Source organism: Thunnus maccoyii, chromosome 12 (assembly GCF_910596095.1).
Source record: "Thunnus maccoyii chromosome 12, fThuMac1.1, whole genome shotgun sequence".
NCBI lineage: Eukaryota > Metazoa > Chordata > Actinopteri > Scombriformes > Scombridae > Thunnus > Thunnus maccoyii.
Genome location: NC_056544.1, coordinates 18409079 through 18434556, shown reverse-complemented (window position 1 = coordinate 18434556; position 25478 = coordinate 18409079). Strand labels below are relative to the sequence as shown.

General features: G+C 39.0%; 2 protein-coding genes and 1 long non-coding RNA gene across 10 annotated transcripts in view; 1 reads left to right on the top strand and 2 right to left on the bottom strand.

Annotated features, from left to right (window-relative positions):
- Positions 1-7859, bottom strand: part of obscnb (obscurin, cytoskeletal calmodulin and titin-interacting RhoGEF b) — a 68183-nt gene extending 60324 nt beyond the window's left edge. For 3 of the 5 annotated variants that reach the window (XM_042427542.1, XM_042427543.1, XM_042427544.1), the window contains exons 1-4: positions 7529-7858; positions 5063-6156; positions 888-1157; positions 367-627 (exon numbers count right to left, since the gene is read on the bottom strand). In XM_042427542.1, the coding sequence (XP_042283476.1) occupies positions 367-627; positions 888-1157; positions 5063-6146 (1615 nt within the window). In that variant the 5' untranslated portion in view covers positions 6147-6156; positions 7529-7858. Of the gene's footprint in view, positions 1-366; positions 628-887; positions 1158-5062; positions 6157-7528 lie in introns of all 5 variants that reach the window. The other 2 variants (XM_042427541.1, XM_042427545.1) reach the window with 2 other exon arrangements.
- A 608-nt stretch (positions 7860-8467) lies between these two features.
- LOC121908260 lies at positions 8468-22181 on the top strand. Of its 2 annotated transcripts, XR_006099204.1 has the most exons (4): positions 8468-9409; positions 10618-10700; positions 10905-11050; positions 22103-22181. It is a non-coding gene; the product is annotated as an uncharacterized LOC121908260 (long non-coding RNA). The 2 variants fall into 2 exon arrangements; XR_006099205.1 differs by lacking the exon at positions 22103-22181 and having other exon boundaries at positions 8470-9409; positions 10905-13301.
- atg9b (autophagy related 9B) lies at positions 12263-25329 on the bottom strand. Of its 3 annotated transcripts, none has more exons than XM_042428162.1 (15): positions 25052-25329; positions 24664-24807; positions 23824-23867; positions 23433-23497; positions 22163-22333; positions 20201-20342; positions 19263-20011; positions 18732-18885; positions 18284-18463; positions 17870-18115; positions 17371-17609; positions 17149-17242; positions 16683-16767; positions 15854-16023; positions 12263-15690 (listed from the first exon to the last, which is right to left on the bottom strand). In XM_042428162.1, exons 2-14 carry the CDS (start codon positions 24770-24772, stop codon positions 15872-15874), a joined length of 2430 nt encoding a protein of 809 aa, XP_042284096.1. In that variant the 5' UTR covers positions 24773-24807; positions 25052-25329; the 3' UTR covers positions 12263-15690; positions 15854-15871. The 3 variants fall into 3 exon arrangements, with proteins under 3 accessions (XP_042284096.1, XP_042284097.1, XP_042284098.1); XM_042428163.1 differs by having other exon boundaries at positions 24664-24796; XM_042428164.1 differs by having other exon boundaries at positions 24664-24793.
- Positions 25330-25478: the final 149 nt, after the last annotated feature.

Here is a 25478-nt window from a genome sequence, read left to right as displayed (position 1 = left end):
TGAAAATAATAACAATCACATCCAAAATGTAAATTGTATCAGTCCAAGTTGTTTTGAAAGTAATGATTTCTTTTATATTTTATATATGTTGCCTTTAAGTAAAGGTATAAAGGTATGACTTTTATATTTTGCTCTAATCCATGTAGGTGCTATATGGGTTGGGACAACAACAATACAATAAATACAAGACAATTAAGAGAATCACCAGAAATATTGCTCAGTCTGCTGCGTATAGTTATCTGTAATTTAAAACTTAAAGCCAAAATACAAACTGTCCTGACCCTAACCCTCACACATATGGTTTTGCAAGTAAGTCAAAACAACAGAATTAGTTTGTGATAACATTTCCCCAGTTCTAATCCTCACCAGTGACAGAGAATCGAGTGGAGGTCTTGCAGTCTCCAGCCACAAAGGCCACCTCTCCTGAGTCATCTGCCTGGCACTCTCTAATTGTGAGAGTGTACTGTCTGAGCATGCAGGCAATGGAAATGCGGGAATCTTCCTTTAGTTTCTCGCCATTGCGGGTCCAGTATGCATCAGGGCAGGGATGCTCCAGCTCCACACAGAAGATGACAGTGTCACTGACAGGAACTACTGTCCTCCGAGGAAGCTTCTTAGTAATGTTGCCTGGGATATGGGACAAAGTAGATGTTACATAAAGAAATGCATTTAGTAGCGTAGGAGACACACTGACAAAACTGCCACTTGGGGACAACAGAAATTTCCAGGGAACAGATATGATGTTGATTCAAACTGTAACATGTCCTTGTTTCTAGCAGTATATTTAATAAGGCTGCATTAATTACACTTGATAATAGCATTGTGATACACAGACATAAGATTTAACAATAAATGAAGTGGAAAAAATGAGAGAGTCTCAATCATACCTAGGACAGTGAGCTCAGCCACAGTGCGACTGCCCTCTTTCATCTCGCAGATATAAACACCATCATCGTTGGTGGTGACATTGTGTATAGTGAGACGACGCAGGCTGCCTTCTTCCTCAATACGATACTTAGAACTTTGTTCCAGACGTGTTTCTTCCATAAACCAGTTGGCCTGGCTGGCACTAAGAGGCACCTCACACATCAGTGTGGCTGAAGTTTTCTCTTGAACCTCCACATCTTGCAGCTTCCTCCTAAATGGCACCTTTGGCTCTGACACAGTGAAGAAGAGAGGAACCTTCAAGTTATATGACCATACAATATCAATTACCCGTAAGCATATTTTACAATACTGACAACAATTTCTAACTGTGACCTTGGTTTTAGTTTAAGCCAGTGCACTGTTAAAATAAAGTAATAGAAACTTTAAAACTTGCGTTGAGATAGGTTATCCATCACAATGGACATTTTATCTGTTAAATACTTGGCTAAAGTTACATTATTTTCCCATGGTTATGCATTCTGACAAAGCCAATAGCCAATATTTGAGAATTTGCTGAAACAATTTCAATGCATAAAAGTTCCAAATTGACATTATCCTTTTTATGAGGTGTTTGCATGGTTTAGCAATTGCTATCTGGAAGGAAATAAAAATGTGGGATGTTCTGGCAAATGGTTGTAAAATAATGATTAATAATTTGTAAAGTTCATTAGCTAAATAATGCAAAACACAGTGTGCTTAAAGATGCAAAATATGTAATGTCATAGAAAATTGTATTTATTGCAGTGCAGAACTTTTACATATAAATTAATGTCTGTTACATTCAAGCCCTCGCCAACCGAGTTCACACAATGCTGATTAAGACTGTCACCACCAGGTAAATCTCTGTATTTCACAGTATACAGAATTTTAAAATCTGGTGTCGGTGGTGACATTCCCGCACTGGACACATGAATGCATACTGCGTACGCTGTACGGGCAGAGTATGCACACCAGAGACTTCCATTGGCCAAGTGGCTAACTTCTGGTTAGGCTGACTTGGATGGGGATAAAATAATTTCATTGTGTGGCTCTTCTAGACTTTCCAAATGTTATTGGACAGAATAGATCAAATTCTGATAGTGAAACAGGTCTTTTCACGGGGGTTGTATGACGCTCAAAACAATTTATCCATTGCTTCACAGCGGTAACAGCAGTGACGGAGTAGGCTACAGCGGAGCCTATGACATAAGCACTAGGGGTGAGAATCTTTGGGAATCTCACAATTTGATTCAATTCCCATTGATGTCTGATTCTATTCAGAATCAATTCTCAATTGAATGAATAGAAAAGGGGGGCAGGGGGGCTATATTCAGTCTCTTACTCCAGTATACTGTGCACCAAACCATTCACTGGTCCTGAGTCTAGTGAAATAAAATATGAAACATAACTGGCAGATAAGATAAATGGTCTGCAGCCTTTTCATTTAAAAAAGTTAACTGCATTAATTAATTAATTAATTAATGTGAAAGCATCTTAGAGTCTCCTGCCTGTATGAGAATAACAAAATGAAAGGGAGGCGGAGTGCTCTACTGTGTTGTCATGTCTCCAGCAGTGGAGGGCAGCCTCTCTGCTGCACTGTTAGCTCTGGGGAAAGACATCGTTGTCCAACACACCGAGTCATTTTCTTCACCTCAGATTTTGTTTAAGTTGTTTGTGCTGCAGTATGTGTTGGTCAGCCAATCTCATTTTTTACTGCTGGAGTTTGCTGCTCCGCTCCACTAATGTTAGTCTCTGAGTGACAGTGTAGAAAGTTCACAATATCTAGCCTACTTCACATTTGTCTCGCAAAGGTAATTATTTAGACATTAAATCAAAACATGCTTGGAACCGCTGCCTTTTTTGAGGATGAACTTCGGCGTGTCCACGCTATAGACTGTCCGGGTGCCGCAGCTGCACTGACCTCGCAGCTGAGTTTCGCCTTTTCATTACGTCAACATCACGTTATTAACTAACATTTAGAAAATCGATTTTTGACATTTGTGAATCAGTGCAGAATTGTCCACGTCCGCATCAGGATGCATCTTAGAATCAATTTTTCTCCCTCACCCCTGATAAGCACGTGTAAACAGTGGTTTTGTAATACCTCTCATTGCCAGAAGGGGAAGATAAAAGTCCTGTACTCCTGTGGACTAAAGGTTATAAGATGCTCACCACAACCACCTCATATTTCAGTGGGGATTGCACAGTACATCTTGTACATTTCCCCTACTTGTGTGTTGTGGGTTTTCTTACCGTGTTATAATGCACCGTAAACAAGAGTTACTATTTCAAAATGCCAGCAATTCTCAGCCAACAGTTTAAACAGTGGATACTTCAGGAACCAAGTGTTGAAACATGTGGAACTCTCCTTTGAGTTATGGGAGAAGTCCACTGGGTTCAGAAAATCATTCAAAGTATCCACATAATATAGCTAAATGTAATGTTTACATTAAAATATTTACAATATTTCCTATATTGTACCTTCCAAAGGACAAATGAGATGTTCAATGGCTTGATAGTTCAATATTTGTACTTAGAGAATATTAGGTTCCACAAAAAAACAAACAGTCACACACTAGAGGAAATCAAAGTATGTGAGATACAGAATAGCCTTAGATCATAAATTACTCAAAAGCTTTGACACAGAACACCATCAACCATTAAAAGTTTACTTTGTTCATTAGTATTTTAAAAAATAAGTAGTTTCCTATATTATCTGTCCAGTAATGTGTCTGACCTTTTTTTTTTTGGCCAAGACCCGATATAAAGTATATAAAAGTGATGTCCATTAATTCAATGTAAAGATGTTAAATTTAGTTTTTTGTATACAATGTTTTGTCTGTTTTGTTGCTGTTTGTTGCTGTTTTTCCAATGTACAATGTGGTTGTACTTGTGTATCAAAAGGAACTGTAGCACTGTAGTGTATTTGTTACCATTTTTTCTTCTATTTACTGTTTTTTCTCTTTTTATTCAGTTCTGTAGATGATGAACTGTATTTAATTGCACTTATGAACACTGAAAGGCAAAAATTCATAGACCTCTCTGATGCAAAGCTTCAGCTTAAATCCAACTTACTCACAAACTGCAGGGCAAACATCAGAGGCATCCTTGGTCTTTCACTACAATGAACAGCTACATCAGTGCCAAAGCCTTCACTATTAAAATTAATTAAGATCAATTACTGACACACTAATTTCATCCTTTTGCCAATTTCTACCCAAGGGAAGTTACACCAGCAGCGATGCCAATGTGCTCCTGTAAGTGAGTGATCATCTTAGCAACTGTGAACTACTCATCACCAGCAGAAAATAGATGCAACACTACACCTTCCTTCAGAGGATGGGCCAGAATTCAACCTTGTTGTGAAAATTGCCAAACACATTTTGAGAGGTTTAAAAGAAGCTTTAGTACAGAGATGTGAACACATCCAGTACTGCAGTTGCCAGAGTTTATCCTGTGAATGTAGCTTATTCTTCTGTGCTACAGACCTCCATTTCTATTGTGATTAAATAAACAGACATTATCTATACTGTTGCACCGGGTGACCTATTCATTTATTACAATGAACATGGGCAATGTAATTTATTTTGAGTCAGTCTTGCATCTGCTGCTGTAAATATTCACTGGAGCACCAAATGTGTATTAATCCATAGCTGAAAATAGTTCCTAACCAAGGCACTATTTATTCCTGTTTGAGTAATGTTTTATAAGGACCACGGTGCCCAGCTGTTTTGGGAAATTACTAAGCCTTTTTCTGTAAATGACACTATATATTTGTAGCCATTTTTAATGATTTCAGCAGGAACAAATGGGCTTAAGGCTCTGCCACAGGAATGCTTGGGAAGTTGGAAACTATTGAGAGGCAGTCTAATAAATTGGTTTTGGTCTTTTTGAAGGGATTTAACGTCAGCTTTATCCTTTAATCTCTCCCTGTACATATTAGGAAGATGCTGTAAATGCCAGCCATAAAATGGTCTAGTCTGTCAGCATCTACAGTGTTATAACTGCAGACAAATGATGCATTAAATTCATGAACGTGTCCCTAATGAAAGCTCACTTGGAGAGGATTCTCTCAAATGTGATTTTACAATAAAAGTGGCTTGCTATCGCTGTAAGTAGCTTGTCTGTAAGAATCAAATTTTAAAAAAAGGCTTACCTTTGACTGTCACCAACACAGCACTGTAGGTCTGCCCGGCCATATTGGTAGCATTGCAAGTGTAGAGACCATTGTCAGTCTGCTTGCAGTACAGGATCTTGAGGATGAAATTCTCAGCATGATCCTCATAAATGACATGCCTACGGCCCTCGCTGATGTTTGTTCCATCCTTCCTCCAAATAATATGGGGTTTGGGGTGACCCGTCACAAAGCAGCTGAGTTTGGCATGTTTGCCCTCAGTGACAGTGCAGGTACGGGTGAACACACCTTTGGGCAGCTTTGCCAGCGCAGATGCCCTCAGCTCATATTCCAGACTATGAGAAAAACCATCTGTGATATTGGCTGTGGAGGAGGAAGAAACTGAGGAGCTGCCATCTTCAGTGCGATAGATAGAGATGTCCTTCTTGAATTCTTCTTTGCGTTTTTGCAGGTGAGAGAGGAGGGAGGTGTTCTTGTCTGCAGCCAGGTGGCGGGAATCCTGGGCATCTACGACAAGAGCTGCTGCAGCGTGTGACCGACCCACAGTGTTCTGGGCCCTGCAGGTGTAGGTGCCGCTGTCCAGGTTACGTACACTTTGGATTTTTAAGGTGCTGCTGTCGCTGTCTGAAACAATCTTGATGCGGTTAGTCTCCCCCAAGTAGCGCCCGTCCTTCTCCCAGTCAAAGTTGGCATCAGGGTAAGCTGCAACACGACAGTGGAAAACAACATCGCCTCCCAAATCCACACGTGCAGAGGTAGGCTTAAGCATGAAAACAGGGGCCTTCTGAGCCATCTCTGTTGGCAGGGCCACTTTGAGGGTTACAGCAGCATAAGCTTCCCCAACGCTGTTTTTGGCCCGGCACATGTACTGGCCACTATCCTCCAAGGTTAAGTCATAGATGGTCAGGCGGTACACATCTCCATCCTCCACGGTCTTGAAGCGGCCCCCAGATGTCAACTTCAGCTTCTCCTTTTCCCAGGTGATCAATGGGGTCGGGCTGCCCATGATAGTGCAGCTCAGTGTGGCATCCTTGCCAACACACACAGAGAACGCCTTAGGGCGGGTGAGAAACCTGGGGGCTCCTCCAAACAAATTCTGATCCATTGTTTTGTTTCTATAGCCAAAGAAAAGGTGAATATTAGCTACAACACAATACTGAAGAGCTTAAGAAATCATATGCAACATTGAACAGTAAGAATAATGAATAGGAGCTGCAACAATTAGTGGATTAATCGTCGGTCAACAGGAAATAAATCGGCAACTATTTCATTAATCGATTAATCGTTTTGAGTCATTTTTAAAGAAAAAAAATAAGAAAAATGTTGAATGTGATTCCAGCTTCTCACATTTGAATATTTTCTGGTTTCTTTAGTCTTCATCAATTGTTTAGTCTTGTGTGGGGACAAAAGAAGACATTTGATGACATCACTTTAGGCTTTGGGAAACACTTCTCAGCATTTTTCACCATCTTCTGACATTTCATAGATCAAATGACTACTCAGTTAATCGAGAAAATAATTGTTGCCACCCTATACTGGATAGACAAATAAATAAATACAATTCTTATTGAACTGTAACAAATTACCAATCGTTGTTTAATTTTGTTGTTTTGTTTTTGTATCATACAAAGCTTGTGTCAAGCATTTCACATAACTTCCTCAACACAAATAAGAGACCCTGTCAAATGCACCAAAGGTGAGATGTGACTGTTTTCTTTGTGTACTCTATAAATATGTGGTGCTATGAAAATAGACATAAATCCACGGTTGAGATTGGCATATTTATAGCCGGCACTTACAGTAAGTGTCAGTGAACATATCCCTGTCATGGCCTAGCAGACACACTCATCAATACAAAGACTTGACTTCATGCCATGCAGCCTATTCAATGGAAAGGTAGTTTAATAACACAACAACAAATAAATTCCCCTATAACAAGGTCAAATAGAGCAGATATGTGCCTTTCAAAGAGTGACATTTGCCAGCTTTGTCACCTCTGTCGCTCGAACTGCCTGTCCCAAAAATAACCTCAGCTGTCAGACCCCGTCTCTGTCCATTGCCATTTGTAGAAGCGAAAGGGACATCAGCTGTTTGATAAAGTTCCCAATTCAGAAACATAACGTTACTACATCTTTTACTATAAGCTAATAAAAACGTCTTTCAAAATTATGTTGGAATTCTATCACAAATTTGTGGCTTGAAAAACTGCGAAAATGGGAGCAAATGAGCTTGAAAATAGCCACACATCAGGTTAAATAACATAACAGTCTAACTGAAACTGGCAGTTGTAGCTAGCTAACGTTAACTCAAAAGAAGGGATTGTAACGGTTAACCGTTACAGGTGTGAATGGCTAGTAGTTCGTTAAATTTCAGTTGAAATTAAACTGAAACACTGCTATAAGTTAAGTCAGGTTCTCGGTATAATTATTCATGTAACAATTGGTATTAAAGCTAGTAATACTTTTCAGCCTAACACTACTTTTTCACCTTGAGTCTTCAGCCACTCAGGTAAAGCGGGCGTTGAATCATGTGGGCTAAAACGTCAGTTGGCCGTCAAACTTTCCGGATGGAAACTCCAACATTTGTGTTTAGAATTCCCACCAAAAAAATGTCTTCTTTGTGCTTAAATATCCTTGAAATGGTTGTAAATTCAGGGTAGTGGAACATCCCCCAGTCTCCTGCAGTGGGCGGTTGACTAGACTTATTTTTTCTTTCTTCTCCGGTACCTCATCATGCCAAATAGCTGACGTGCCTGTTTCGGCGCTGCCTCCTTTCCAAAATAGACTTGTCATTTACTGCGGAGATAGGAGATAGCCTGTTGGTGAGGTCGGGAGGGAGAGTAGACTGGCCCGGCCTCTGCTGGACTGCACACTGCTGCAGGCTGCACACTACAGTTCGGACAGTTAAATCGTAAACAACTCACAATGCTGAAGATTACTACCAAAATGTTTTACACCTGTTGAGTGGAAGATGTCAGTAGCAATACATATGTCAGAGAATATGTTTTAACAGATCATAAACAGGTAAAATACTATTGAGTAATGAAAACTGTTAAGTTTGGGTCCCCAACATTTAAAGGGGAAAACGAGGCGATATAAAACTGTCGGTATTGTTTGCAATGGTTGAAAACACTATTTCAAATGTGCTTAATAGTGTGAAGTAAAATAAAATTAAATAATAAAATTACAATTTTTATATTTTTAACTGTTTCATTTTCCTTTATGGGAGATGTTAATGTTATGTTAATCAAAAAAAATTTTAAACATATAAATAAATAAATAAATAAACATATTTTGTTTAAATAGCATGCTATATGTGTCCATGTTCCACCCTGTCATGCCAATGTATTTGTGCACCAAAATACTGTACTGTTCCTTTAAGTGACATCACTAAGAGGCAATGATGTCATTAAAGAGTTTGAAGAAGACAAATTCAATTGCTGGTGAGTTTTGGTTTTCTTTAAGAACATTTTTTGGCACATTTTTCTTTCAAAAACTTCTCTCTCAGTCATAACATATCCACCCCATCACTCAAAAAACATGGGGAAAACATTTTTTTAATTAAATTTTCAAAATGTATTTGTATAAAAATGATTTTTTTTCATTTAGCCGCATGCTAGGTGTGGTGTTAGCTTTCGGCCATATTACTTTGAATCTTTCCACCCCCTCACAGACTTTAAAATTAAATTTAAAAAAATAGTGCCTGAGCTTGCAAAGTATGTTTTATTGTTGGTCTATCATATTCTTCATGTTACGAAATACAAAATTCTGGTTATGATCAAAAATCTTAAAATTCCAAGGTCCAATCTGAACAGTTTCCGTTGAAGCACCCATTAATTAGTCAACTACTTTTTGCTTAAATTGAGTCTGGTTGCTTTTCTTCCCACAGCCAAATCACCAATAAAACCCCTAGCCCCTCAGAAAAATTTGACCAAACACCACAAAGAAATATAGTTACATGGAAATACATATAGTTATATAGAAATATATAATTATTTGGATTTTTAATAGTTTAGTTATTCTCTTAACTGTACAATTGTACTTGATGTATATTTTATTTCCCTGCATGGAGGTCTCTCCACACAATAACACACACTAATAATCACAATACACTTCAGAGGATGAGATGCTGATTTATATATTTGTTCACTAGCCCTAAATTTAAAGTAAAAAAATGTATCTAAAAATATTACATTATTATTAGGAATTACAGTAGTCTGTATGTGTTATGTTTTAATTGTAGTAATCTCCCCCCAAGTGCCTAAAACACTTTTTGTGCATGACCCAGTGTCCTCAAGGACCCAGTGCCCTATCATTGTCCAAGGAGATGGAGGGAATTTACTATTCATTTTGTTTTATGGCAGATTAGGTATGTATTTCAGACTTTCATTTATGTAGTTAAAGGTAATTATGGTTATTGATCATCACTTATTTTGTGTTGTCTGTGAGTCAGACTATAGATACAGGCAGCCATGATATACCAAAAATGTGTCTAGTGTGTCTATTGATGCCTTCAGACTCACTTGTACTTTTGAGCCTTCCTTGTACCTTGTACTTGCAACTTTGTGATGTCTGTCTCTATATCATGAATTAACCAGTCTGATATAGCTTTGAACAAAATGGCCAAGTTTGATAGCTAACAAGACATTTGTGAATAAGCCAGTTAAAGAAAAAATGAAAAGAAAAAAGCCATGTTAAAATGGCATATTTTTTTGCTTGTGATAAAGGCTTAATTGACCTTGCCTCTACTTTTTCAGATACACTAGAATAAACACCTAATCTATGTACTGAACACACCAAGATTATATTAATATCAGTCCCCTAACCAGACTGTGGGCAAAGTGACAAATACATAAATAAACTTTTATTTCTGTCCTTTTCTGCTTTTTAGGACAAATAAGCATGCACTGGCAGGCAATCTGTCTCAAATAATTTCACTTATTTTCTATATAATAATTTATTATCTGTTTAAACAGACTTCATGTGTAATCTGACGTTTGTTTGCTCGGTATGTTTCTTCATTGTTATGCTGCCCATCTTCTGTTCTCCTTAAAACAATTGAATCAATTTTATTTCTCACTCATTTTTGACCTTTCCTTTTGGAGCTTGTCTGGAGTGTTGTGGCATAACAATATCTATAAAATGTTGATGCCAATGTATTAAGCCAATATTTACTTGAGGGCAAATGTGAGTAGGCTGAGAGGGATTGGCTGAACCTGGCCAAGAGCTGATGACACAATTTATCCCGCAACCACCATTGTGACAGCTGCTTTACCCAGCTGGTCAGGTCCATAATTAAGTTATGACTTCATGCTGTACAAAGGCCTAAAATACAATAATATCTCCCATGACATCTTCACCATGATGAAAACACTTTGCAATTATTAAGCATGAGATAGCAAACCTCAGATCACAGGGCATTTGTTTGCCACTTTCCCTTTGTCATAATAGATTCAGAGACACAATTATATTTCTCAAATCTATAATCCTGTTTTACTTTTAATGCATAGAAACAAGGGTTGGTTCATCTTATTCTTTCCTCCCCTATTCTTTGGCTTCCATGGTATTTTCCTCCAGTGTGGGCTTTCCCCCAATGCCAGTGACTGACAGCAGCAGGTCGTCTGGACCCTGATTTAAACTCCCCGAAACTCTAGCAGACGGTAATCCACTGTTACTGCTTGCCCCCACTTTATCCTGTTCTGGCTACTGTGTTTGGTTCCCATGTTTCTGTAACTAAACAGAATAAAAAGGAAAAATTACAATCAATTGTTTATGTGCCACATTCATCCAAACCTTTTAGGTCACTTATGTGTTATGGCTTAACCTTTAACAGTGTTTCTCTTCCTCCTGTGTTGTTTTTGCAGTCTAAATTTCGTAACGCCCATTCAGTAAACGGCATCATATCACATCATGGATGGTATTTCCACAACCTTTGGTAATCATCCAAAAATTTGAGCCAGTAGTCCTCTCATGGCGCCTGGAGCACAAGACAGCAGAGGGCAGTAGACAGGTACACAGCACCAGCCTACATTTTAGCAACTATCAGAAGGATAATATTCCACAAGAATGCATTTCCTTGTGATGAGACAGTTTTCACAAAATGGATGAAATGTATACTCTCCAGTGCATAGCCTTCCACCTGACCTCTCAGCCATTTCAAGAATAAGGTCATGGTCATATCACGTTCACATGCAGCCGAAACACATGGGTGTTACCTCAAAAGAACATTTACATAGGAGATGACAAGTAAGATAAATGAGTCGCACCAAGGGTAGATGGCTGAGAATGAACAGCAGATGGCGTATATGTCCCTCAGAATGGTCTAAAAAGACTTGGAAAATAATGACAACCAAAAGGATCAAAACAAATAGAAAGCATGAGGTGTTTAGCACCAAAATAAAAGCATGGAACAAAAATATTTTAACCCACAAAATGCCCTATTAATCTACAAAATGAACTTTTCTTCATAGTGTTACAATGGGCACAACCCACCACTAAACCTAATGCATATAACATAAAGTTCACCTAGGATACCTCAAAATTTACAGTGCCCTTGCATCACTCATATTCTCTCTTAACTTTTATTAAAAGCAACCAAAGTGTAAAATATAGGCAGCATAAAAATACAGATGCTTTTCAAATGGCATGCAGCCATAGACATTGCTTTGTTTTAAAGTGGTCACACTCCTACTACTCGGAATCAACAAAGTCAAAAATGTTTAAATCCTACCTGTAGGGGCTTTAAGTATGTCTGGGTTTAGATGGTGGTCTGTCCTGTGTGCAGTGGCCAATTTAAGTCATGTCAGACTCAGCTTATCAGGCCTTACTTCTTCAGCCTCAGCTGTATTTAACTGTGTTCTTAGTTGAATGCATACAAACTTTAGTCAGTTAACATGTGCCTAGAATTAGCATGTTAATACTACTGTAATTGTAGGAATTTTAATAACTACGGGATGTTACACTGTTATGGTGCTAGATGAAGAGTCAGGGGTTCAGCAAACTCATGACTGTCTGTGGCAAATCTCTTGACAATCCATCCAATAGTTGTCAAGATATTTCACTCTGGACCAAAAAAAAAGGAAAAAGAAAAACAACCCCTCATGTTGTAATTCCTTGTTTGACACTGCAAACTAACCACAGTAATTCAAAACTGACAGAAAATTAAAATATATTTTTATTTCAAATAAACTTCACATAATCAACCACACATGAAATGATTAAATACACTCAAAATAAGATTTATTTGCCTCTCTACTCACTCACAGAAAACAACACGTGTATTGTAAAGCTGTGCCGAAAACAAGTTCTTTTGGCATGTTTCATTTTTCAGCTAGTGTTTCTTAATTTACAGAACAAAACAAACAGACAAACCTATGTAACAGAACAAGCAAGAAAAAAAAAAACATATCTTAAAACATATTCAACATTTCAGGATGAAAACTTAGCACCTTGTTCCAGTCACTGTGATACTTAGACTGGTGTATAGTGGATATGAAACCATAGTATGGTGAGATAATTGGCCATGATGACACTGCCAATAACAAGGCATACTGTACTCCTGCCTCTTTAGGATTTTAAAGACAGTGCAAGTTTAGACACCATGATAAGGAGTGCGCTGTCAGATGCAACAGACTGACACAGGGGCTCAAAATCTGTTTGCAACTCATCTTACAAGCCACATCCACATCTTCACTTCATACTTGATGCTATACACAATGACTTGCCAAAAAAAAAATACTGTACATAACGTGCTGCTAAACCTGTTAAAAGTAAATTTGATGGTTTACATAAGATGACTTCTACAAAGAACAAATACTAATCCTTAATACTAAGGCACTGCTTAAAATAAAATGACAAAGATAACAGTGAGGTGTGAATGTGGAGAAATCAACTCTGTACACAAAGCTGAGCTCCAGTGTCTCTACAACATAAAACTCACTGCATGTTAAGATGTACCACAAACGAACAGCGACCACAATACCCATGTTAGCAAATTTAACAGTGTGACATAAAACACACGTCGTCCCCTACAGGGCGAGCTTTTACTGACCAGAGGTAAGAACAGCCTTGCATGATCGGCCACAGTGCTTCCAGATGGTCTGCTGTGGACAAAGACAATACAATACGTGCTGATGCTATGCTTATATACAAACAATGAGAAGAGGTCACTCAGGATGGAGATTGACTCGGTGTCCCTTTGAGACCTGCCCTTTCTAAAATGTGACTGTTGCAAGTACTGTATATGTACTTTTTTTTTTTTTTTTAAAAAGAAAAACAGCTTGTTTTCTGTCAGTGCAAAATTCTGAGTTAATGTTAGCATAATTATGCAGGTGTCAAGATCAGCAGTCCCTCCACATACACACTCACAAAGAAAGTGGAACAAGTTTTAAACACACGAGAGGGCAAAGACGTATCTGTAAGCTCTAAAGTGTTGCATTAGTGAAGTGAGAACTAGTTTACTATCATCTCCTGTGTAGGGATGGGACGATAAAAGATTTTATTGCAGATCGTGATTAAAAAACACGATAAAATGATCATGGTGAATTTCCATTATCAGGATAATCGTGTATATCCTCACGAGTGACCTGAAAAAGCTGTATAGCTCACTAACATACAGTCCTATGTTGATTTCCTGATTTATTTTGAATTACCACAAGGGGGAGCCCACATCTTTCCAGTCATTCTGGAAATATTTGTTTCTTAAGAAAATGTAAGGTAAAGTGATTCCAGTATGTTTTAGTGCCATTTTTAGAGTTTTAAGCATATTTTGATGTTTATCAGGATAATACCATGAATCACAGTTATTTTGGCCAGGATAATCGCAACATTTTCATATCGTCCCATGCCTACTCCTGTGTGCAGAATGAAGTAGAAAAATGTGTAGAGCAGTATTTTGCGCACCACATCAACAAGCAGATATAGTCCCAGTTTATTTAAAGTGTAAATCACATTCAATATCATGCAGCTGGGCATGTTATTTTTGCATTAATAAAAGCATTATACCAAAATCATTTTTTGAACTTCTTTTAAATTTGGGGGGGGAACATGCCATTTCTTTTATCAACGAGAATATAAACTTTAGTGACAAATCTAAATAAATGATTTTTTTTTTTTTCAAATAAATAATACACATATATCAATTAAATATCTGAGGGGGAAACAGGTAATAAATAAACCTAAAGCTAATCAATGATTCTGACTGTGGCAAGCCTTTTTTCTTCTCACACTCATACTTTGAAAGTATAACGCCAACACTGAGAGAATCTGTCAAAAAATCTTCAAACCTAAAGCTGCAGATTCAACTGTGCACACTTTGAAGTCAGCCCTTATGATGGAATTCCATGTTCATGTGAACATTTGCAAAAAAAAAAGGTGCAAAATTAGTGCACACAACCAAGATTTGTAAAAGCAATACCACCCTGTTTTGTTCTAAAAAAAAGGAAAAAGAAAAAGAAAAAAAGAAAAGATTCCTCTTGACTATTTCTGGGACATCAATGCTTGACTCAAAACATTTGCTGGGCAAAGAATAAAAGCAGAAAGTGAAATGGATTCCATTTACACCTGCCATCAAAATCAAAATGCAGTTAAAAGATGCATCTGTATGATGAGAAAAACTCAAATATATTTCTATTTATACAAGAGTAAATGAACTGCAGAGGTACTCATTGGAAAATTAGGTTTTCGTCACTGCCACTGAGGTAATACGGAAAACTAGGATTTAAATACATAAGTGTTAAGGCATAAAGCTGACTCTGTGTCTAGCTTTAATAGAATTAAAATACATCTTCTATCTGCATTGGGATTTGATGCCAAGTGCATTCTGATCCATGATTTCAATCCTGTTTTTTAAGGATTGGCAAAGGTCTTGATACATGAGCTGTAGAAATATTAATACTGAACAAAATCTGTATTTAGGACCACTAAACACAGACAGCAGCATCAAAGCATGTGTATGCCTAGTTTATCAAGCCCAATGGGGCTTTTTCCAGGTACACATGGTGTTTTAGTACGGCTACTGTACACTTAGCTCCTTATCATAGCAATACTTGGTATATTTTTCAAGGATTAGATCTGGTAGTAAAAATGTGGACTTTTCAAGGAGGAGTAAGACGCAAAAGTGTATTTACAAATCACAAGGGTCAAACAGCACGAGTTGAAATATTGAATTAATTTTTTCAGATGATCACAATTTGTTCAGGCAGCTATGATACAGCTTACAGTCTTTGTAGCACAGATCAGGACACCTTTATGTCAAAAACTACAATTAAGACTGTAAAACCTTGTGATGTACAAATACTTGAATTAAAGTCACTATGAGCCTTTTGCGTTCCACAATAAAATTGACCACACTCACCATCACACAGTGATCCTATGAATACACTATATTGTCTCTCTGTCACTTTATACGCAGTTTGTCTGTACATGTTTATATGACAAAAATCGTGATGAAACGGACGGAAGACATATGGTTTCCCTGATGCCATAGTCTGCCTGGTGTGACAGGATGAGGCGTGGAGGTGCAGAGACAGTGGTTATTCAATGAGCCCCTCTTACAACAAACGCTGAATGATGTTTTAAAGGTCCATGCTAAATTCTCCATGAAGATCATCTAAGGCCACAATGTTCATTGAAGAAAGTAAAATGTAAACACTATAAAACAAAAAAGAGAAGAGAAATTATCATGGCGCTGTATCCTTTTGTAGGATAAAAGGCCATTTGTTGTTAGGATCAACAAATAAATCAGTCACAGAATATAGAACCACAAAGTAAAGATCATAGTGTCATCTTACAGAGCTCAAAAGTGAGCATATACCTGATGACAAAAGGCACTTCAACAACTACTCCTGGTGCCCTGTTTTGGAGTAGATCCACTGTTAATCTCCTGATCTTCTTCATCCTCCTCCTCCTCCTCTTGCCAGCCACCAAGGTGCACAGGATGGGGCATGGAAATTGTGGAACCAAGGCTACTATGTGCCTGGAAACCTAATGTGAGTGAGTGAGAGTACAGTCTAGTTAATACAAATGATTGATACAATACCCAACACTTGTCCACACCTTTGCAGACTAAATGCTCAGCGATTCACAGTTTTCACTGAGATTATCTACTCTATAATATGTTTACACACCTTCAATACATTCAAAGATCTGTGAATGTTAAACATAGCAGCATGCCTGTAAGGTGTTTTTCCACCTTTATGGCAGCCACTAATCTCCATTTATTTCACAGTTGGAAAATCAGTTTGCAGGGACTTAAAAACCTCTATGAATTTACAGTGAACTTCATATTTGCTTTATTGTTACCTCAATGATGTTGCAGTTTCCCATAAATTATCAGTACCAAAACAAAAAGAAGATTTGATTGCTCCTAAAATCTATTCTAATGTGATCTAAAGTCATTGTCCTTTAAGGTTCTGCTTAATTTGCAGTTGGATGTCTGACTGGAGTGTGTAATAAGTGTAAACAGGCGCTGCACTATGATCAATTCCTTCCACATTACACAGAGTCATTTGATGTTATGTTAATATCAAAAATATAAATTAATGTGGGCGGAAAAGTCATTTAGCCTTCACAAACAGAAAAATTCAGTGACAGTCAATCTACACCAAAATCTGAAAGTTCTTCATAATCAATATTTAATTTACCAGTGCTTGCGTGTAGATCTCTCAATGGCACTGGGTTCTGCCACTGCCCCGAAGGTCTCTGCGGGTGGGAGCTCTGCTGGTGGAGCTAGAGAGACAAGAAGTTGTCACTATACAGCAGAACTGCGGTCTACAAAGAATCTTCAAAAGTGATACTCCACCCAAAATCTATGTTTTGAGTAGCAAATATTTACCCCTAGTAGACATGAAAGTGGATGGGGGTTTTTTTCACCATAAAAACAGGTCACTAGTGAAATTCTTTGCTACCAACTTAAATGAAGCTGACTGCAGCCTCTGTGCTCCATGATGGACAAAACAACAATTTTTTTACAGCCACCTTTTAAAATTTCAGAAGATAAATTTTAAGTTGCGTATCGCTTCAAAAATCCAGGTACACAACAGATGAAAGGGAAGAGGTATAGAGTCAACAATAGCACCTGGAGGCCACTGTTCATTGTCAGAAAATTACCTCATGCATGTAGATAGCGTGGAGGCTCATCTCTGCTGAGGCAAACTCTGAGTGCAGCGCATTGCTCCGAATGCGAGAGTCACTGATAGACATACTAAAAAACACATGGAAAACATGTTAATCAAAGCTGAAGTCTTTGCATGTATTAATCAGTATCACCGTACATTAATCAATCTGCATTACGTAAATAATGCAATAGAAAGTGAAATGTCTGGCGAACACCTGTCCATGACGGTGCGATCGCTGCGGTACATGGTGCTCTCAGGATGGACGGATGAGGGCAGGAGGCCGTGAGAGCGGCCGCGGCTGGCATGTGTGAGCTGGGAGGTGGATAAAGAGGCCAGGACACTGGCAGCAGCAGAAGCAGCGGTGCTTGGCGGGATGAAGCGATGATCTCGCCCTTGTAGTCCAGATGCAGTTAGAATGGGGTGGGCCAGGACACTGGCCAACAGATTATCAGGCTGGAAACAACACACATCAGAGCCACTGGATGAATACATTTACATTGGTTTAGCAAAATTTACTGAGTGCAAAACAAAAGTTGTGACACAATGCCTTTTGGGGAAAAAACATTGTTGAACTAAATTCATCAAATCATGAAATGTATTGTTACATCAGTTCAAATTTGAATAAAATATAATGTGACCACTTTAGCATACAAAATCTCTATGGCGCATGTATGGCTAATGGTAAGATCAACAGGGTACTCAGGGTTTCTTACCCCAGTGCCAGACTCATTGGACTGCAGTGAAGTGCAGAGAGGAGCCTCAGAGAGCAGCAGCTGGGTGGAGGGGCCACCTTGTGCATCGTGATGCACCTTCTCCTTTAGATGGCTGATGAACACTGAGCTCTCCTGTGGCGGCTGCCAACGTGGGTTCTTAATGGTGAAATGCATGAGAGACAACTCTGTCTTGCCATTCTCGGCCTGTTGGTATATGGAGGCCTCTGTCTGGCCCTCTGACATCCACTGCAAAAACATCAGAGGATACATTTCAATTCAAGAAATAACAGCATCACAACAATAAAGAAAACATTTACTGAGACCTCAGCTCATGTGGGGTCAGACTCCCCTCAGCTTCATAAAAGCTAATGAGTGGGCTGACTTGAATTCTGTGTAAGGCAAAATTATCCTTACTGTTGGGTTTCCATGGCGTCTGATGTCCATCTGCGCAAAGGAACAGATGTCTCCAACTCCAACAACCTCCACAGTGAAACTCCTGAAGAAGTCAATGATCTCTAGAGACTTGTTCCTCAGAAGGAAGATGAGAATGAAGGGTGTGACGATAGGACTGAGCAACTCCTCCAAGATGAACACCTAATTTGGAAGATATTCCAGAAGATATTTATTACATTCTCAGATTCTAATGTAGATCAATGTGCAATCAATGTTCCCAAAATATACTTAATCTTTAATTCATTTACCATGAATTAAAGGGCATTACATCAATAAATCCAAGCTTGGCATTGACCAGGTGCTACGTTAAAAACTCCATCATTCAATCGCAACCAAAACTCATGCATTATTTTAGTTTGAGTGTGACAAATTTGCGCCTGCCTATCCATTGAGGTTCTGCCTTCCTCACCGCTTTGTACTGGAACAGCTGTGCCACCTCGTCACGGGTCTCGCTCTTGTTAGCATTGCCCCTCCAGTGGTCTGGCATGTAGTGAATGTGTGCCAGCATGCACTGCAGCAGCTGTTCTGGACACCACACCATATGCTCATCTGGGATGAAGGACCTGGTGTTGGACAAATTCAGAATATGGCATATTTTAAACAGTACCCCTGTACTCGTGAGATAAGTAAATCAAGAAAAGAGGATTCTTTAATAAGGTAATGTTTGATTTTTGACTGAAAGCCTGTGACTGATTAGGGAACAAGGATGCTCTTAAAGTTTCCTCATATATATTAAGAAAGCAATGTGCAAGATGACTATGAAAAAAAATGAATTGCTCAACAAAAAAACCTGCAAATTATATTATGATATACAGTTGTCTGTATATAATGATATAAATGACATGAGTAACAATAAAAACTTCCTTCAGGTCTACACCAACTGGGAGTGATCCTGCAATAGATGCAGGAAAAAAAAAACAACCTGTCTCTGAAAACCCACCTGGTGATAGTAATAACCACCCCCAGCACAGTGATAAGGGTCAGAATGTGCTGTACTGTCAGAACGTCCTCATCATAGACTGTCAGTGCAATGAGCACAGCCAACACCGAGCCAGAGAAGAAGGCAATGTTTTTAGCAAGCACAGTCAGCAGGGGTGATGTAAAGGAGTTCATGTATTTGGAAGTGGGCTTGTAGCCGCGGCCTAAGCGTCCATGCAGCTCATGGTCCAGCTCATTGAAGTGACGCAGGTATAAACGACCGTACAGGGACCAACGTCGGGCACCCAGGCTCCCGGGCTCTCTGCGGATCACTTCAGTGTAGCTGAAAAAAGCATACAGCACTTGCCACACCAGGATGAAGGGACACAGCAGCAAATTGGCCAAACCCATCAGCAGGATGACTCTACTAAGCTGCTGGGCGAGCTCTAGGCGGTTTCCAATGCGCTTGTACTTGGGGTGCAGGTTCCATTTATTCTGAAACAGAGAGCCAGGACCCCAGAATAGTATGAGCTCAAAGTTGTACTTCAGGCCTTGTGTGAGGAATACCACATTGCCCAGCAGGGGGAGCTGCAGCTGCACTGGTAGGAGTGATTTGTTTATCATGGCCACCATGTAGTTCTTGAATCTCAGGATGCGGTGATAGATGTCGAGTTCTGTCAGCTCTTTCTTGTGTATGCACATTTGCTGTTCGCGCTGCAGGCTGATGAGCCGGTCCTGCACTTCCTGCCATGTGAAGTTGCATAGTTCATCCTGGGACAAGGAGACAACAGAGTGATTAAACTGACTAACACAGAGGCAATGTGTGACGCCACAACTCAAACTGGTAACGCTCATCATTTTTAGTGTGGTAATTGTCATTTTATGTCTTCATAATGAAAAGCAGAAGTGACCTACTGCTGTGGAACATTTTGATAAAAGGCATCCAGGTGTAGCACTTACCATTCTGATCTTCAGCGCTTTGATGTAGAACTGCCTGATCTCCCAATAGCTCAGAACATTGCAAAAGACTTTAATGAGTCGATAGACCCAGAAGATGGCTGCCATGATGAGAAGGAATATGATCCAGCTGTTTTCCTGGATCCTGAATCAAAAAACAAAGGGGTTGAAGAGATAGCCCACAAAGAAAAGCCTTTCATTATCTGACAAAGTGGTAAAAACAGGAAGCTATGCTGAAATTTCAGATCCACCATTACAACAAAATAACATGTTTCTAAAGTGGATATTCAACAGCCAAAATATGATACCACCTGCTGCTGTTATGACATTGAAAACTGACCCTTTACTCAGTATGTAACTTAAATCATGATAAACAGATGAGAAGTGTTGCTCTGTGTATGTTGCCATCTATTAAACTGACACTGAGCCCCTGTTTACATGTAACGGGTTGGGTAACCTGCTTACTTCATTCTATAATTAAGGAGGCTTCCCAGTATTCCAAATCACAACTCAGAACACGGTAACGTACACTTCAAAAACACACATCAGCCAATATCAGAGAAATTATTGGATACTTATAGATAAAATATCAGAATGTTTAATACAAATGTCTGGCTTTAAAAGGGAAATCAGAGAGGGCAGTGAGGATCCAAATAGTGGGGCATGATGTTCCCAAATTGGAATGCCAAGCAGTTGTGCGTCATTGGCTTTGATATAAATGACTATTGAGCCACAGTCAGAATCAGGAACAAATTGATGAGAGGCCTATTAGACTAGCTGGAGAAAACAAGCAGAGGTTAGGCTGCATCGTGGAAAAAAACATGACAACACTGGGTTTGGGGGGTGGGGTCTGTTCCTTGCAGCCTGCTAGTGAGGTGTCATGTGGTTGTCAGCTTGCTTGCCCAGCTGAATTGTCAGTATCTCAGCCGGCCAGTTTTACCTCACTGAAGCTATCAATTACATTACCCTGTTCCCTAAAGCCAGTGTGAACACAGTGCACAAATACTTTCTTCCTAGTAATCATCAGTTGCAGGAATGTTGCAACTTGAAGCTGCCGATCTCAAGTTGAAATGAACAGCAAAACTGAGTATGAACAAACGTCACTTTCACTTCAAATCCAAGAGACCTTAAAATAAAAATTGGATTTGATCAAACAATATAATTTAACACTGTGTTCCCTATTAATAGGCCTGTTTTAAAAACAAATCTGACCTTTAATGCTGGCTGTCCTGGTAATCTGTCACTGCCATTAAGACTTTTGTTCAACATGAATAACTGTAATTTGGCAGATGCCTTCAAAAGGAAAATGCATGACACAAAATATAATAATTGGATCACATGGATGTGTATAAAAGTTGCCTCATTTGGGACAATGTCTTAAGAGTAAAATCAAGCGATGGATACTAAGGTCTGCCAGTAAAACTGTGGTTGAGTGTTCATAATCTCATACGGGGTAGTGAAAAGACTATTTCTGATTAAGTCACTGCTTTAGAAAGCTAACTGTTAATAAAAGAGCTTAAAGAGTCATTGTTTAGCATTAGAAATACGAGTGAGTTCTCATAATTTTCTACGGTAAAGCAAGAGATCCACAGGGTACAGCTAAATACGCTATTACTCCATATTCCTACCCAGTGACCATATCTTGCAGTCTGAAACCATCTGACACCATCCTATAAGAAATGAAGACTGAGAGTCTGATTACAACTGTATTACGCCAGACAAATTAAATCCCTCTAAAGGCCTGTCTCTAAAAGGGCTCTAATAATATCCTAGACCATGTCTACTTGAGAACAAAGTATCTAATCGAACTGGCTGAACTGAGCAGACAGGCACATCACTTTATGCGACTGTACAGCCTTTTCTAATTATTCACTTTGACTGTCCCATTCATTTTGCCCCCCACAGGAAAAGAAAGAATTTTACATACACCTAAGCTCTCCATACTTCTATATTTAACACAATTACCTCTGAGTACACTGCTGGCTGGGTAGGATGGCATCTGGAAGAGTGACCTTGTTCCTGTCCAAGGGATTCTGGCCCGGCCCTGTGTGATTGACGACTCGATTGGCAAACAGGACATCGTACTCCACGCAGTTGACAAGGAACGTTGTGAATGTGACAACAAACAAAAACTGACTATTAGGGTGAGAGAAAAAAAGAAAATAAGGAGAGATTAAGCTTTAGACCCCAAATCATAATTATAACAACAGATATCAATATTGGTATATAATATTTAGCTAAGTGACTGTATTTTATTCTAACCAAACCAAGCTTGGCAGTTAAAAATTAGTTAGCGAGTTTGTCAGCATATGTGCAGATATTCCAATGTTGTTAGCTTATTGCAGATATATCAGTATCAGTAAATTGAAAACTTGGTTTGAGGAAACAGTGTCTCCATTAGATAGTTTGTCCACCAGAGAGCACTGACAAGTCAATTTTTCCAACTGTAAAATGTCTTGGTCAATATGTGTCTTTGTCAGCGTTAAAATTAATGAATAAATCTCAGACTAAAACTCACAAATATCAATATCACTGTCTGCCTCAAAAATCCAATATCTGACATACTGGCTATACTGAGAAGGGATTAATGTTTTATTGCGGTTAAGACAGATCAACTGCACTTCAATTATTAAATATGTGGACATGCTGAGGTTTGTTTTGGGCTGTCATTATGTGGACAGATTTCCTCCAACTAATAGTTTAAGGGAAGCTGTGTTAATGAGCATACTGTGGCAAGATTCAGACAAACACCAGAGCAGAACCTAATAATAGAGATGGCCTACTGGCACGGTAGCAGCAGAAAAATTATCTCAGGCAGCAGGAATTGAAAATAAACAACATACTGCACTGACACATTGGCCTGGTGAGGTGATTTAGACTAAAAGACTAAGTCACATCAACAGAAAAGCTGAAACAAAGAGTATGAAGAAAATCTTTGTGTTCAGTTTAGTGAACACAGTTTCTGGAAATTATTTCACATGAGATTCAAGTACATCTGCTGTTGAAATCATCTGGCTGAGCTTGCTCATACTGAAGCCTGAGGCACACTTAGCTGTCACAACAACATGAAAAATTACCGGTGGCATAAATGAGGCTTACTGTAAGTCTGACAAAAAACAAGCTTCCTGTTCAAACTGCACACTCAACTCAACCCCAAGTTTTTAATTAAAAGCATATAGCTACATCTTATGATGTATTCTTCAGGCATTTAAACTTTTTAATACTTAATACTTACACAAGTTCAAAGAACTCTGTCAACATCATACAAGCAAATCCATTCTTTTGATGAAAATGGTAGATGTGGACAGTCTGGTTAAGGAAAACATGACGGCAAAAGCTTTAAATGAAAACATGAAACACAGCCTTGGGCCATCACTGAAAGTATCATAAGTAAACATAGACAATCTTCAAGACTTCACAAGATATCACAAATATAACAAACATCCAACTAGAAAACTCACTTTCCCATTGCTTCCTCTAGTAACACTGTAAAAATTATGTGGCAATCAGGCAATGACATTGTAAAATTCAACCAATTCTTATTATCAACATGACATGGTGCCAGCCATATGAAAATACACTATCAGAAACCTGCTATTAAACTGTCCTGTAATTTAAAAGGATATTCTTGTGAAGAAGTTATCCAGGTTCTTGATGTGATGCCATGAGTCTGGAACAGAAATGTAAAGGAAAGCATGAGATAGCTGGAAACCCCAAAACATGTTGACCCAGATGCATCACTTTTTCACAGTACTTCAACTCTGGCAACTCTCTCTCTTTGAACAACAGTCAGGTGTCCACATGAACATTGAAAGAGGTTTTCCTCACCTAATCATTCCTTACTTCATACTAGCTATTAAAAGATCCCCTCCAAATGCACTTTCAATGTAAGTGATGGGGGCCAAAATCCACAGTGTGTCCACACAGTCATTTTGTTCAAAGTTTATCTGAAGCTTATATGAGGCTTCAGCAGTCTGGGTTAGTCATGTCAAGTAGATATCTGCCACATTTACAGTCCTTTTAAATTAAATTCCCTCTTTGTGTTTCCTCAGACAGCGTTTCCCTGTTGAGCTGCAGGGGAAGAACAGTAACAAGAGGGGCTTTGACACTAAAAAGACTGAAATATTTAAAGATATCTACTTGATTTGACTAATTTGGACAGCTGAAGTTTCGTATTAGCTTAATTTTTGCGCAGAGGGAGGACTGTGGATTTTGGCCTCCATCACTTACATTGTAAGTGCATTATGTAGGGATCTTCTAATGGTCAGTATGAACAGGAGAATGATTATGGCCAGAAAAACATATTTCAATGTTCATTAAGGCACCTGACTGTTGTTTTAAGACAAACATGAAAAATTGTGAACCTGTCGTGTAAGCTAATACAAGACTGTCAAAGTGCAGTTGGCGATTAATATTATTTAAGATAATTTACACTCAACTTATCTAAATCATGATGACATGTTTACCTTTCAGGCCTTCGGGTACATGCACCAGTAAATCCTCCTCCCCTGGTGGTGAGTCCTCCTCAAAGTCCTCAATTCTCTGATACTCCTGGTAAGCTTCAAGGTTGGCCATTGTGCTTCACATTCTTACTCCCTACTGACGAGCAACTTGAAGTAAACAGCGTGTGAAAACGAAAGCAGACTTGCAACCTCAGCTACATCCTATAGCTAGCCACAGCAGTCGAATATAGGTAGCAACAGCTAACGTTAGCCTGCTAACCTGCTAGTCTAACGACGTTACACTGCCATGGTAACGCGTAATAAAAATGCGAAGCAGTTTGAAATTAAGTAGACGAATATCCCGTAGATAATTAATGAATGCTATATACCTGCATATAAGATAACTAACTACCTGGCAGCTGTCTGGTGGCTGGCTAGCCTGTGAATGATTCAGCCACTCGTGTAGTCAGGGTGACACGGTTTGTTTTGTTCCCGACTTGGTCCGTCCATCTGCTGATGTTGATCTGCTTTTCGTCTTTGCTCAGAGTCCAAATCTTGACCAGAGCTCGTTTAATACGAACAGATATGTTGTAATTACGATGCGGTGGTCGTCAGTCTGCTCAGAGGTCGGGTAGTAGGTTTCCAAAAATACACTCTCCCGTGTGCGTCCACTGTTTTTGTCTTTCACAAACAAATGTCAACAAAACGTCATTGACGTCACTTCGGTTTTAGCCGCGTCGTCACGTCCGGGACACAATTGTAGTTTTTTCGAGTTTTCCATGAAGAAAGCCACTTTTTTCGCTTCTTTGTTTCAGGATGCCGCATGAAATCACTTAAAA